The sequence below is a fragment of the Staurois parvus genome, unplaced genomic scaffold (genome assembly GCF_062004578.1).
Source record: "Staurois parvus isolate SC_StPar_1 unplaced genomic scaffold, SC_StPar_1.0 ptg000096l, whole genome shotgun sequence".
Lineage (NCBI taxonomy): Eukaryota > Metazoa > Chordata > Amphibia > Anura > Ranidae > Staurois > Staurois parvus.
In genome coordinates, this window is record NW_028317892.1 from 13,095,299 (window position 1) to 13,109,768 (window position 14,470).

At 43.5% G+C, this 14,470-nt stretch overlaps 1 protein-coding gene across 1 annotated transcript in view; it reads left to right on the forward strand.

Moving 5' to 3' along the window:
• The window catches only part of FRMPD1 (FERM and PDZ domain containing 1), a 128,103-nt gene that overhangs the window by 85,683 nt on the left and 27,950 nt on the right, over nucleotides 1-14,470 (forward strand). The window contains exon 12 of the mRNA XM_089670914.1: nucleotides 2,442-2,537. Within this exon, the coding sequence (XP_089527040.1) occupies nucleotides 2,442-2,537 (96 nt within the window). The remainder of the gene's footprint in view (nucleotides 1-2,441; nucleotides 2,538-14,470) is intronic.

The following is a 14,470-nucleotide window of genomic DNA, read 5'->3' on the forward strand; positions in this document are numbered from 1 at the left end:
TAGTGTTGATCAGTTTATCCATAACTAAAAAGAATAATTTTGGCTATACATAGACTTTAATGCTGAACTATAAAAATAATACAAAGGGGGGGAGGTGCAGCGCTATAAATACTTAATAAACAGCAGATCGGATATATAATATATTAGACAGTGACTGAGTGGTAATGAAATAAGGCCACTGGATAGTGGCTACCAAAGTGAAAAGAGTGCAAAATAAGTAAGTAAAAGAGTCCAATGAAGAGGTGCTCTTAAGATCCAAGATGATCCTTATACGTCCAATGATTGGAACCGCAGGGTGATAAGTAATGTAAAGATTGCGCACTCACCAGATACGCAATCTTTATGCGCATTTGTATATACAGTCATCGGACCTCTGGAGTCATCAGACTGGTCTGGTCAGATCTGGTCAGCAACAATTTCCACTGCCTGGCGCTCGGATAGATGCGGCTGCTCTGTAGATCTGGCTGGTTTTCACCAGAGCTGTCAGCGTCCTTTTGTAATGCACTCAGGACCTGGATCTATCCTCACTATACAGCACAGCTCTCTGGGGATGGATGTTGTGTTATGCTCACACACTGCACATTGCAGTCAGCCTACTTCCTAGTCTGTGACTAGGAACAGACTAGGAAGTAGGCTGACTGCAATGTACAGTGTGTGAGCATAATACAACATCCATCCCCAGAGAGCTGTGCTGTATAGTGAGGATAGATCCAGGTCCTGAGCGCATTACAAAAGGACGCTGACAGCTCTGGTGAAAACCAGCCAGATCTACAGAGCAGCCGCATCTATCCGAGCGCCAGGCAGTGGAAATTGTTGCTGACCAGATCTGACCAGACCAGTCTGATGACTCCAGAGGTCCGGTGACTGTATATACAAATGCGCATAAAGATTGCGTATCTGGTGAGTGCGCAATCTTTACATTACTTATCACCCTGCGGTTCCAATCATTGGACGTATAAGGATCATCTTGGATCTTAAGAGCACCTCTTCATTGGACTCTTTTACTTACTTATTTTGCACTCTTTTCACTTTGGTAGCCACTATCCAGTGGCCTTATTTCATTACCACTCAGTCACTGTCTAATATATTATATATCCGATCTGCTGTTTATTAAGTATTTATAGCGCTGCACCTCCCCCCCTTTGTATATCTACATCTCGGAAGGTTATATGGTGCCTTTTTTTTTGGTGTACAGCTGCTGTGTTAGTATTCAAGCGCTCGCTTACTCTGTGTTTTTTTTTACTATAAAAATAATACGTCACCTTCTAATCCAGTTCTGAATTCCTTTAAAAAATAATGTAGCTTGACATACAGCTGGCAAAAGTACCTGAATCTACCTTGATATTAGCATTTTGTAGTTCCCTGAACAACAGTGCTCAGACCCAGGGGCGGACTGACAACTCATGGGGCCCCCGGGCAATAGGGGATCATGGGGTCCCTGTGTCCTTGCCCAAGCTCAAAAAAGCCTATGAAAAAGGTACCAGGGGCATCTGATGGGGCCCACTACTGACCCCGGGCCCTCGGGCAGTGCCCGAGTTTCCAAATGGTCAGTCCACCCCTGCTCAGACCTGGTAAGAGAGAAGTAGTACTGTACAAACTGTATGTTAGGTTTCACTACATTGCACAAAACTGTTTACCTTATAATGAAAGCTTCCTAAGATGAGGCAAGAGCAGAATGATCATATTATCAGTGTGCTGCCATCCCTTCATTGTCCACTAATAGGCAGGGAGGACTCCTAGGGATGGCTGTATTGCTAAGTCGGTGCATTTGGCAGGGAGGTCTCTTAGAACAGGGTTGGGCAACTGTGGCCCTCCAGCTGTTGGTGAACTACAAGTCCCATCATGCCTCTACCTTTGGGTGTCATGCTTGTAACTGTCCATTTTGCAATGCCTCATCGGACTTGTAGTTCTACAACAGCTGGAGGGCCACAGTTGCCCACCCCTGTCTTAGAACATAGTACTTGGCAGTGTTGTCTGGCAGTGGCCCCTAAATTGCAAGACTAATAGAATATACCAATTAATTGACAGCACCAATATATGTATTTCTGTATATTTATCTTTTACCTACAGATAGAATATGAAAACTACATATTGATTTTTGACATTGGTGCGTTCGTTCTGAGCTATATCACCTATTGTCACCACTTTGCTTGTTAACATATACCTACTTTAAAGAGATCAGCAACATTGCAATGCAAAACAAGTGTTTTGGTAACAAGAATATTGATGTAACAAGAAATAAAAAATAATTTTAATGTGGCAAAAAGTAGTATAAATGCATTCCTTTGAAAGCATGTTATAAAAGAAGAAGCCAATATTGTTGGAGCAGGAAAAAGGAATGAAGTTGGTCTATTTTAATAACTATGAAAAGCTAGTTCAGCTAACGTTCTGTAGAAAATAGAATGGTAACTATTTTTCTTATGTATTTTGACTCACTTTAGCAACCTGTATCTGCAGCTCAAATCCGGTTACAATATTTAAAGATTCTTGGAGACCTGAAAACCTATGGAGGGAAAATATTTAATGCTACATTAATGGTATGTATTTAAAATTTTGATCTCAGTTTCTAGAGTATACATATTATACAGTTAGGTCCATATATATTTGGACACAGGCACAATTTTCATACTTTTGGCTCTGTATGCCACTAGAATAAATTAAATCGAAACAATCCAAATGAATTTGAAGTGCAGACTTCAAGGGGTTGAACATAAATATCAAGTACAAATTTTAAGAACTGCAGCCATTTTTAAACACAGTCCATCCATTTTCAGGGGCTCAAATGTACTTGGACAAATGAATATAATCATAAATAAAATGTTCATTTTTAATATTTTGTTGAGAATCCTTTACTGGCAATGACTTCCTGAAGTCTGGAACCCATGGACATTACCAAAGACTGGGTTTCCTCCTTTCTGATGCTTTGCCAGAATCTAAGTGCAGCTGTCTTCAGTTGTTCTTTGTTTGTGGGTCTTTCTGCCTTTAGTTTTGCCTTCAGCAAGTGAAATGCATGCTCAATTGGGTTGATATCAGGTGATTGACTTGGCCATTGCAGAATATTCCACTTCTTTTCCTTCAAAAGCTCCTGGGTTGCTTTTGCAGTGTGTTTTGGATCATTGTAAATCTGTACTGTGAAGCACCATTCAATCAGCTTTGCTGCATTTGGCTGAATCTGAGCTGAGAATATATCTCTAAACACTGCAGAATTCATCCGGCTGCTTCTATCTTCTGTCACATCATCAATAAACACCAATGACCCAGTGCCACTGGAAGCCATACATGCCCATGCCATCACACTGCCTTAACCATGTTTTACAGATGATGTTGTATGCTTTGGATCATGAGCTGTTCCAAACCTTCTCCACACTTTTTTCTTCTCATCATTCTGGTACAAATTAATCTTAATGTCTAATCTGGCTTTTCTATTCTTCAGGCTTATGAATGGTTTGCACCTTGTGGTGAACCCTCTGTATTTGCACTCATGAAGTCTTCTCTTGATTGTAGACTTTGACAATGATACGCCCACCTCCTGGAGAGTGTCCTTCACTTGTCTGGATGTTGTGAATGGGTTTTTCTTTACCATAGAGAGGATCCTGCGATCAACCACCACTGTTGTCTTCCATGGACGTCCATGCCTTTTTATGTTGCTGAGCTCACCAGTGCATTCTTCTTTCCTCAAACTGTTGATTTGGCCACTCCTAATGTTGCTTCTATCTCTCTGATGGATTTGTTTTGTTTGTGAAGCATTACAATGGCCTGTTTCACTTGCATGAACGGCTCCTTGGAATGCATGATATAGGTTCACAGCAATAGATTCCAAATGCAAATACCACAATTAGAATCAACTCCACACCTTTTACTGCTTAATTGTTGAAGAAATAATGAAGGAGTAACCCACACCTGGCCATGAAACAGCTTTTGATTCAATTGTCCAATTACTCTTGGTCCCTTGAAAAAGGAGGGATAGCTGCTCTTAAGAGCTGTAATTCCTAAACCCTTCCTCCAATTTGGATGTACATACCCTCAAATTAAAGCTGAGAGTGTGCACTTTCAGCCCATATCCATTATATAACTATAGCTTATATATGTTTTGGTAAATACCTGAAAAAATCTAAAATTATGCCTGTGTCCAAATATATATGGACCTAACTGTATGTACAAAGGCAAAGACAATTTAGCTTAATGTGCAAAGAATGATTTAAAGGAGTAGTAAACCACCACAAAAATGAAAAAAGGGCCAGGAAGCGGTCGGCGTGAAGGGTTTAATGCCATGGAGTTGGTATGGTTTCTGTAACATGGCTGTAGCTCTCACATTTTTTATAAGTCATTTGCAAAGTGCTCCTTAAGGTGACACTGAATGCTAAATTTAGTTTAAAATTAAAAAAAAAGTTTTACTTACCTGTACTGTGCAATGATGGCACAGGGATGTCCTTTACCTCCTCTACTGGTATTCACTCGCTGACGCTGTCAGCTTCTTTCTGCTTCGGTTGCCTCATTAGCAAATCGGGTGCTAAGGAGGCACCCGTGCGTTTGCGCTCCTGAGCTGGGCTGTGTGCATTCATAGACACACAGCACCGGTAAACCATGCCCCCACTCCCTCTTCACAGGAATTTGACTGACAGAAGCAGGAGCCTATGGCTCTAACTGCCATCAGTGTCTTCTATGAAAGCAGGAAGTGAGGGCAGCGGTGCTGTAGCCAAAGACAGCACTGGAGCAGTGACAGGAGTAAGGTAGGTTTGGGGATAGAGGAGGGTTGGACAGATAGGGGACAGAGAATGCATTAAGGAAAAAACCTTTGGAACTACGTAAACTTTCTAGTAGATTTAACTACTCCAAGAAGAGTTGATACCCTAGCACAGTCCTTCCCTCCTGAATGTCTTAGCTCTCTTTTCCTCTACTAGGGTGTAATTACTGTCTGTGCTGGCCCAGCCCCTCCACTCTTCACTACCTTACATAAGCTTTTATATAGTTATCAGGGAAGGGGCAAAAGGGAAAACTATATAGTATCACTTGAGTGACTACTCTAAGTCTGTTGGGACTGCTGGCATTGTATCCAAGATGACAGCACACATCAGCAGTCTCAAGGCTTTTGGATGTTCACACAAGGGAGACTATTACAGGTAAATAACGAAATAACAAAATACATTAAACATGCATGGAATCTTATGGGAATATTGTTGAAATGAATGGTCTAACTACAGAGGTTCTTTACTCATCAGTGCAGAGATCATGCCAGGGGGATGAATGGATATGCTGCAGCACCCATATAATTTGCTTGAGCACTTCCATGGCACCACTAGCAGCAGCAGAGTGATGGGGCCAACGTATGTTAGAAATGTGCCCCCATCAGCTGTGTCAGTCATATAATGCGTTGTTATCAGCAGGAAGGGATGCAGAGGGTTTCTGGGAGCTGTGCTCCAGTATCATTCCAGTGTGCACAGCGATATATAACATGTGTAGGACAGTCACCATTTTCATACATAGGTACCCCAACACATTTTTTTCAATTAGTCACAAAGATTGTTTACACTTTTTTCAAAATTTACCTTTATTGTATAGGGTATATATAGCCCCCTGTGTGCATATCGGCTGTGACAAGTTCTTTTATTGGAGATATCAGGGGTTCATTCTTCCCCAGCCAGCGCTCCTGGGGAATGACAGCTGCTGATCAGGAAGTGAAGTAATATACAGTATATTGCTTCCTGGTTCATTCACTGGAGGAAGCATCAGTTCCCCCCTGGACCCGGGCATTGGTGAGCATGCCTCTGGCAAAGGTACCCCTAGTGCACGTACGTTCTGGGCTCCATCCACAAAAATGGTATCGTCTGAGCATCCTGATCACCCTCAACACACACACACCCACCCTATAAGCCCTTAGAGCTGGCTGCATCATCCCCTGCTGAATTTATAATAGCTGCATTTTAATTAGATTCTCACACTACCTCCACCATTTCACATAATGTTACTTTATTATTCTCTTCATCCTTGGGTGTTCAATAATCACCTTTATCTTCTTATAGAGCACTTCATTTTATTGTCTTCCCCCTACTTCTCCTTATTACCTGAGTGGCACAGAATTTTTTTTTGTTCATAATAGCATTGGTGGAAAGTATAGGGTTCTTGTGCCTAGTGCATAAATTGGCACTTCCCTCTGTTCACATTTAGTAAATGAGAAAAGGCCATCTGGTAGAAGGCATATAGATGTTTTTATGGTAAATAGGCACGTGCTGGAATCTCTGTTATGTTTTTATTGCTCTCTCTGTCCTCTGACTTTCTCACTGTGATCATGACATAGGAAGTAAGGAATGATCACTCCAAGGAAGTAATAAAATACTTCCCAATTTCCACATTATTTTCTTGGATCCTGGTTTTAAAAAAATGCTATCATATAACTGTTTATTCTAAACAACGTTCCTAATTTTTCTTAATGAGCTTTGTATCCCCCAATTTTTTTCTCAAAACATTTTTATTGAATTACAATTATCCATTTCAAATAAAGTGTGGAAATTCCATAATGCAACCAAGTCAGTAGTACAAAAAGTGGCCAAATAACGCTTGTAACCAATATATTGTAGTAATGGCTAAAGCTGGCCATAGATGGATCAAAATATGTCCAACTCAGCAGGGGCCAAGAGAATTTCAATCTATCTATGGGCATTCCCATTTGTGAGAAGTCAATCTAATTATCCACTTCTCATGAATGGGCCTGTTGGAGAATTCTTGTTTGATCAGCACTTCAGCCAACCGGCTGCAGCACTGATCAGTATATTCTGGCAGTAGATGAGTCCTTTGTCCATCTCAGTTGTGTGGATGGGGGAATTTGTTGATTTTGTTATCGACCTTATGGCTGATCAAAATAAACTGACCCAAGTATGTCCATCTTAAGAATAACAATCCTAGGAACATCCAGTCCCAGCAATAAAGGGCAAGGGTTGAGAAATGACATTCACCAATTTTAATGCTGTTTTATTTGGTTTCTAAGCTGTTTCAGTGATCGGTATTATGTATAGGTGGACAGGTTTTAAGAAAACCTTTGCTGACTGCCATTTTTGCTGAAAGTGTTGGATGCCTTGCTGCCAAATAATTAAATAGCATCAATAATTTCTGAGTCACTGACCTGGAACAAGTTTGCAGATCTGTTGTCATGGGATTCTGTTATCATTTGCTGCATTCTTGTAATAGGTTAGTTGTAGTCTCTACCACCATTCTTGGACTTCTATGATGAGAGCTCCAAAGTAGAGTTCACTGCTTCACCCACCCCAATTCAGTATTAGGAAAGAGCTAAGGCATTCGTGGACATGAGTCTGCACCCTCCTGAGCTATCCCACATGAAATCTGTCAAAGCCAACAGCCAATCTTAGAAGGTGCTGGCATTCCCCTGTCCTAAAGCTGAATTTAACTAAGAGGCATGTGTACTTTCCTCCACCGCCTGTAATTGGCTGTCAGCTTTGACATCTTCCCGGAAGGATTGCTCAGGTGAGTTTGGACCTGTGTCCGAACACACCTGAGCTTATCCTTGTTTAGTATCCACTAACCCATGGGACTGTATCATTTCCCTTGATAATTTCTCTTGAGATATTGGATGTTTCCAGTAATGGTACTTAATGACTGTGGTTACCTATGGTTCTGAGAGGCCTGCAGGATATTCCTTCCACCAACATCCAAGCATAGTCAAGTAGTAGATATGCATGGATTATTTTTGGAGAATAAAGATGTGGTTTAATGTCACTTTAACATTGCTCTTGATGGTAGAATCATTAGGTATTATTTTGTTGAAAATATGCAGTTCAAAGATTGAAAATTACTTTCAAAAATACTTTAACACACTAGTGATTGGGTTTATCATAAAATTATAGACTTCCTTTAGATATGTATGTTACAATGCCATTAATTTTGAAGGTGCACACTGTTAAAGTAGCGGGCAAAGTACATGCAATGCAGTGCAGCACAACATGCTGTGTTAAAGTGCCATTAGCCAGCATTGCCATAATCAATCCCAACATAAAAACATAGGACACCTACACATACATTGGATGTAAAATGGTTGAAGAACAACTTCACTTTAAAGTGGACCTATCATCGTAATTTTCTTTATGTTAAGTGCATGCATGCAAAGTAATGTGTCAGTGTAACACTTCCAGGTATTTACTACATCTCACATAGATCTCAGTACTACCTCCTGACCATGCCTTTACCTGCATATCTCTGCAAAAGGACAGACCCATCTAGGTTCAGACATTGTACATCAGGCATCACTAAATGGCCAACCGCGGTTCGAACCCGGACCGAATGACAGTCCTATCCGGACTGCCGCTCCGTCACCCAGCAGCCTGGGTGTCCTCTCCCAGCTGAAATACTCCATCCCCTGCCGTCACCTCAGCCTTCATCCCTGGCAGGCAGAAGGCAGGACTGTCCAAGCTCACAAGTCTCAGACTTACTGCTAGGACATGGTGCGGTCCCAGCAATAACTTGCACGCCAACAGGAAAAGCTGGGAAGTCCCGCCCCCCATCCAGACAAACCACACCACCTGCCCACTGACCGCTGTGAAGGTAGAATTAGAAGGGTCATAGAGACACTGTGATTGGAAGGGGGAAATGGGACATAAGTTAGAAGGCTGTCATGTAAATCGGACTGGGGGATGTAAAGATGGGGTGGCTTTGAAAGGAACTTGGAAACAAGAAAGGGAGATTGTGAAGGGACTGGTATACATGGAAAGGGGGGAAGGCTGTGAAGGGGACTTGGATACAAGAAGGGGGGCTGTGAGGGGGACTGGGGTGCAGGGATGGGGGGTGGCTGTTAAGGAGACCTGGATACAAGAAAGGGGAGCTGTGAGGGGGACTGGGGTGCAGGGATAGGGGGTGGCTGTGAAGGAGAATTGGATACACGAAAGGGGGGCTGTGAGGAGGACTGGGGTATGTGGGGGTTGTGACGGAGACTTGGATGCAAGGAAAGGGGGGTAGCACTGTGAAGGAGACTAGTATACATGAAAGAGGGGCTGTGAAAGAGACTGGGATACAAGAAAGGGGGGGGGGCTGTGAAGGGGACTTAGAAAGGGGACTTAGATGCAAGGAAAGAGCGGGTGGCTGTGAAGGGGACTGGGATGCATGGAAAGTGGGGAGGGGCTGTGAAGTGGACTGGGATGCAAGTAAAAGAGGGGCTGTGAAGGGGACTGGGATGCAAATAAATGGGAGGGGTCTGTGAAGGGAACTGATGTAAATGGGGAGGTCTGTGATGTAAGAAGGGGGACTGGGGACACTGAAGGAAAGGAGACATTGTGATGCAAAGGGAGTTTGTGAAAGGACTAGTATACATGGAAAGAGGGGAGGGCTGTGAAGGGGACTTGGATACAAGAAATGGAGGCTGTGAAGGGGACATGGATACAAGAAAGGAGGGCTGTGAGGGGGATTGGGGTGCAGGGAAGGTGGGGGTTGTGAAGGGGACTTGAATACAAGAAATCGGAGCTGTGAGGGGGACTGGGGTGCAGGGATGGGAGGTGGCTGTGAAGAAGAATTGGATACAAGAAAGGGGGGGCTGTTAGGGGGACTGGGGTGCAGGGATGGGAGGTGGTTGTGAAGGAGAATTGGATACAAGAAATGGGGGGCTGTGAGGGGGACTGGGTTGCAGGGATGGGAGATAGCTGTGAAGGAGAATTGGATACACGAAAGGTGGGCTGTGAGGTGGACTGGGGTATGTGGGGGCTGTGAAGGAGACTTGGATGCAAGGAAAGGGGGGTGGCACTGTGAAAGAGACTAGTATACAAGAAAGAGGGGCTGTGAAAGAGACTGGGATACAAGAAAGGGGGTCGGGGTTGTGAAGGGGACTTAGAAAGGGGACTTAGGTGCAAGGAAAGAGCGGGTGGCTGTGAAGGGGACAGGGATGCATGAAAAGTGGGGTGGGGCTGTGAAGAGGACTGGGATGCAAGTAAAAGAGAGGCTGTGAAGGGCACTGGGATGCAAATAAATGGGAGGGGGCTGTGAAGGGGACTGATGTAAAGGGGGAGGTCTGTGATGTAAGAAAGGGGGTTGTGATGTGAAGGGGGACTGGGGACACTGAAGGAAAGGAGACATTGTGATGCAAAGGGATTTTGTGAAAGGACTGGTATACATGGAAAGGGGGGAGGGCTGTGAAGGAGACTTGGATACAAGAAATGGAGGCTGTGAAGGGGACTTGAATACAAGAAAGGGGAGCCGTGAGGGGGACTGGGGTGCAGGGATGGGAGGTGGCTGTGAAGAAGACTTGGATACAAGAAAGGGGGGCTGTGAGGGGGACTGGGGTGCAGGGATGGGGAGTGGCTGTGAAGGGGACTTGGATACAAGAAAGGGGGGCTGTGAGGGGGAGAGAGAGAGAGAGAGATTATTATTTTACTGCACTCCCATTAAGTAACAAGTCATTTGGTTAAATCAACTGACCAAAAATGAAGATCTCTACAGAGAAGTAATCTTCTCTTCCATTCAATTACACACTTTTAGTCAGATTTCAAGCCTGCCCACCTGGCAAGGTAGACTCTTCTACGGCAGGACCTACACTAAGCTACCCTACTTGATGCTAGTCATCATTAGTGTTGGATGTATGTATACAGTAGGTCTCATCCTAAAACCTGTGTGTAATGTATTTAACCCTATTTTGTTTGTCCATCTGTATAAATTTCACAATGCGGAAGAGAGGGGGGTTACATTTCCTTGCCAGTGACCACAATGCAGAGGATAAGGGGTTACTTTTCACTGATGATTGAAGATCTGTGTAGAGAAGTGATCTCTTCCATTCAAAGACACACTTTTGGCCAGAAGATTTCAAGCCTGTCCACCACGGCAAGGTAGACTCTTCTAGGGCAGAACCTACAATAAGCTACCCTATTTGATGCTAGTCATAATTTTACTAGTGTTGGATATATGTATAGTATTTAGTGCGCCTTATCCCATAAACTGTGTGTTATCTACTTTACCCTGATTTGTCTGTGTAAATTTCACTGCCACTGACCACAATAGAGGGGGGTGGAGGGAGGGTAAATATCACTGCCACTGACCACAATGCAGGAGAGTGAGGGTTAAATTTCACTCCCACTGACCATACTGCAGGGGAGTAGGGAGTTAAATTTCACTGCCGGTGTCCTGTAATGCAGGGGTTGTAAAAGTGGGATAGATTTCACTGCCACTGACCACAATGAAGGGGTTAGGGGGGGTTAATGTATTATTGAACTTACTGAAACCAATATCAGGGGTTTGTATTGCATCCATTGACATAGATTCTGGAGGTTATTGCGCTCACTGACACTGATGCTGGGGTTATTTTTATACTCACTGGCACCTACAGTATGTTGGGGGTTAATATTGTACTCATTGATGCAGATGCAGGGGTTATTGCACTTAATCACGCCAATGCTGAGGGTTATTAATATACTCAATGACACTGATGCTGGATGTTATTATTGAATTTACCAATATGATACCAATGTTGGGGGTTATTGTTGCATCCACTGACACCAATGCTAGTGATTATTATTGCATTCACTGACACCAATACAGAGGGTTGTTATTGTGTCCACTGACATCAATGCAGGGGCTTTTCATTGCATTCACTTTTTATTCTGTCCACTGACAGTTCTGGCGCAATAAAGGAGCCCGGTTTCGGGGTGACGAAGGGGCCCAGTTTTAAAGTGACGAAGGGATCCAGTTCTGGGGCAAGGAAAGGGTCCTATTCTGGGGCAATGTAGGGGCCTGGTTCTGGGATGAGGAAGGAGCCCTGTTGAGTTCAGACAAAGGGCCCTGTTCTGGGGCAACAAAGTGGCCGGTTCTAGGGCGATGATCATCAGGTAAAATAATGTGTGAAGCAAGCCAAAAATCCATGATCAAACCTCACTAATCATGGACAGGACCAACCTGTATCATTTTCAACCTTATAAACTATGTAACAATGTAAGTCAAAAACACAAGGTCAAAAATATTCTTCTCACTAAGAAAGACTGACTCACACAACTGTCACTGTCACACTTTCTATGACATTAAAACCTCTGTGAGCATTATTCCTTAAACAGTTGCATCCCCAGATGGCTGGATATTCCCCTACGCATTTGTGTTCTGTAGGCTTTTGACAGTATGGGACATTTATGGTCAGCAGTAAATACCATACAATCTGATTGGACAATCTTCTTTAGATCTACCAACAGCTAGACTATACAAGGATCTACCTGACTGGTAGTTAAAGTGAAGGAGTTGTGGATGTAGTACTACCCCCACAGGAACCACTTGGTAGTTTGAGTTCTCTATTCTGTGCCTCAACTCCAAGGACAACCTCAACCCTCTGACACACCTGGTTGAATTGAAGTTACTGCAAGTGCTTATAAGAACACAAGCCTAGATACCTTTAACTTGGCTGTGAATTAGTACCAGGAAATAGATGCAAGAGCATTTAGTGGTAAATTAACTCAATGTATTGGTTAGCATAAATAATGGTATGAACATGAATAAGCATACAGAAAGTAGGTTTAGACAGAGTCTGCAAGACAGTATAATCACTATGTCTCTGAGTAACTTAGAATAGAGTTCTGTACCACTAGCCTGGAATAAACACATAGATCAACAATGTCAGCAATAAACAATGCATATAAATATTAACTGCATGTCACGTACCTGATGGGAGACTGAAATGACGAGGTCGGCCTCACTTGTGTCACTAGCCCTGACCCCACTGGAGTTGCAACAGAGGGAGTCTAGGACCCAGGGGAACAAGAGTGCCAGTAGTTGTTGTTTGCAGTTCTTGCAGATGAAGACCTTGGAAGGCTGATGATCCTCTGATTTTGGCACAGTAGTAGTAGGCAGAGCAGGTTTTGCAGATTGCCAGGCATGCACCAGAGCAAGGCAGGTAGTGAGGACAAGAGACAGGAGCAATGTCATGGAATAGCCAGGGTCATCAACAGTCGGGCAGCACGGTACAGAATCAGAAGGAAAAGCCAAGGTCAGGAGCAGAGCCGAAGTCAGGAACCAGTATCAGGAGAGCAATGAGAGTCAGGTGAGGAACAAGCCGGATCAGCAACAAAGGAATCACACAGGAACAAGCAGGACACGGGGGAGCTGAAAACCAGTCAGCACTGAACATGAGCAGAGGCACTCCTTAAATAGGCCGCCTGGCACCAATCTTCGCCATGCGTATGCACGTGCGTGTGCGCGATCGCGCATTCCTGCGTGCATGCGCACAACCGGCAATTCTTCTGCAGGAATTCCTATGCGCATTTCCGATCATGATTCTTCTTGCCGGAAATCCCTTACACTGCAATGTGAATAATAATACTATAACTAGTCTAGAGTGCACTCTAGAATAATGATTAGTATATGGTGCAATGTCCTGTGAGAGGTACATCTTAATAATACTTAGCAATACTTAAAGTTCTATGTGTAGCAGCTGTAAATGGGCATTCTTTAGTCTTAACTCTTCAGCCAGCTAGCGTTGGGGCCCAATTGTACTACTGGTGAAAATGAGAATAGTTCTCATGTAAGGCTGCAGGCATCAGTAAGGCTAATAGATGGCTGTATGGTTTGTTCCTAAAGGGTTCAGTCTCTCTAGCAGCAGGTAGTAAATCCCACAGCAGCAGCAGCTCACCAGTCCCAGCAATATTGCAGCTTACCATACATTCACACACAGCAATTAGTCCACTCTCTGCTCTGCACCCTGGTGACTGTCAGCACACCTGAACTCAGCACTCCGGATCCCTCTCAGGCCACTGATATGCTGTAGTGATGGTACACCTTGGGCCACGTGTGCACTGTCCATTCTCCCTCATGGCAAGAGGAAGCTGTGTCCTGTACAGCCTGGAAAAATGCAGCTCTTTTCCCTCCTCCCAGAAATCTTCTGTTTAGGGAATGTAGTTCAAAAGCTATTAACTACACAGTAGAGTCTCTCCTCAAGACTACAGTTCCCACAGTCCAGTACTGCGTGACTCAAGCTGTTGAACTCTTCTGGCTCAGCAGCTTCCTCCTCTTACTGATATACAGTTGTGTTCAAAATAATAGCAGTCAGACATCACTAACCTGATCAATCACTGTTTTTGGTAGAAATGATATTTCTACATGGCAAATAATTTACTAACAGGTGTAGTAGAGTAATAGAAATCCAACAGACCCAACAGTCATGACATGCATGCTGCTGATTCTGTGTAATTGAATCACTAATTGAAAGGGGTATGTTCAAAATAATAGCAGTGTGGAGTTCTATTAGTGAGGTCATTCATTCTTTGAAAAACAGGTGGCAATTATTGCCCTTATTTAAGGAAGGAAGGCAGCAAATGTTGTACATGCTGGTTACAGTGCATTTCTCTCTGAAATTCTGAGGAAAATGGGTCGTTCCAGACATTGTTCAGAAGAACAGCGTACCTGATTAAAAAGTTGATTGGAGAGGGGAAAACATATAAAGAAGTGCAGAAAATGATAGGCTGCTCAGCTAAAATGATCGCAAATGCTTTAAAATGGCAACCAAAAC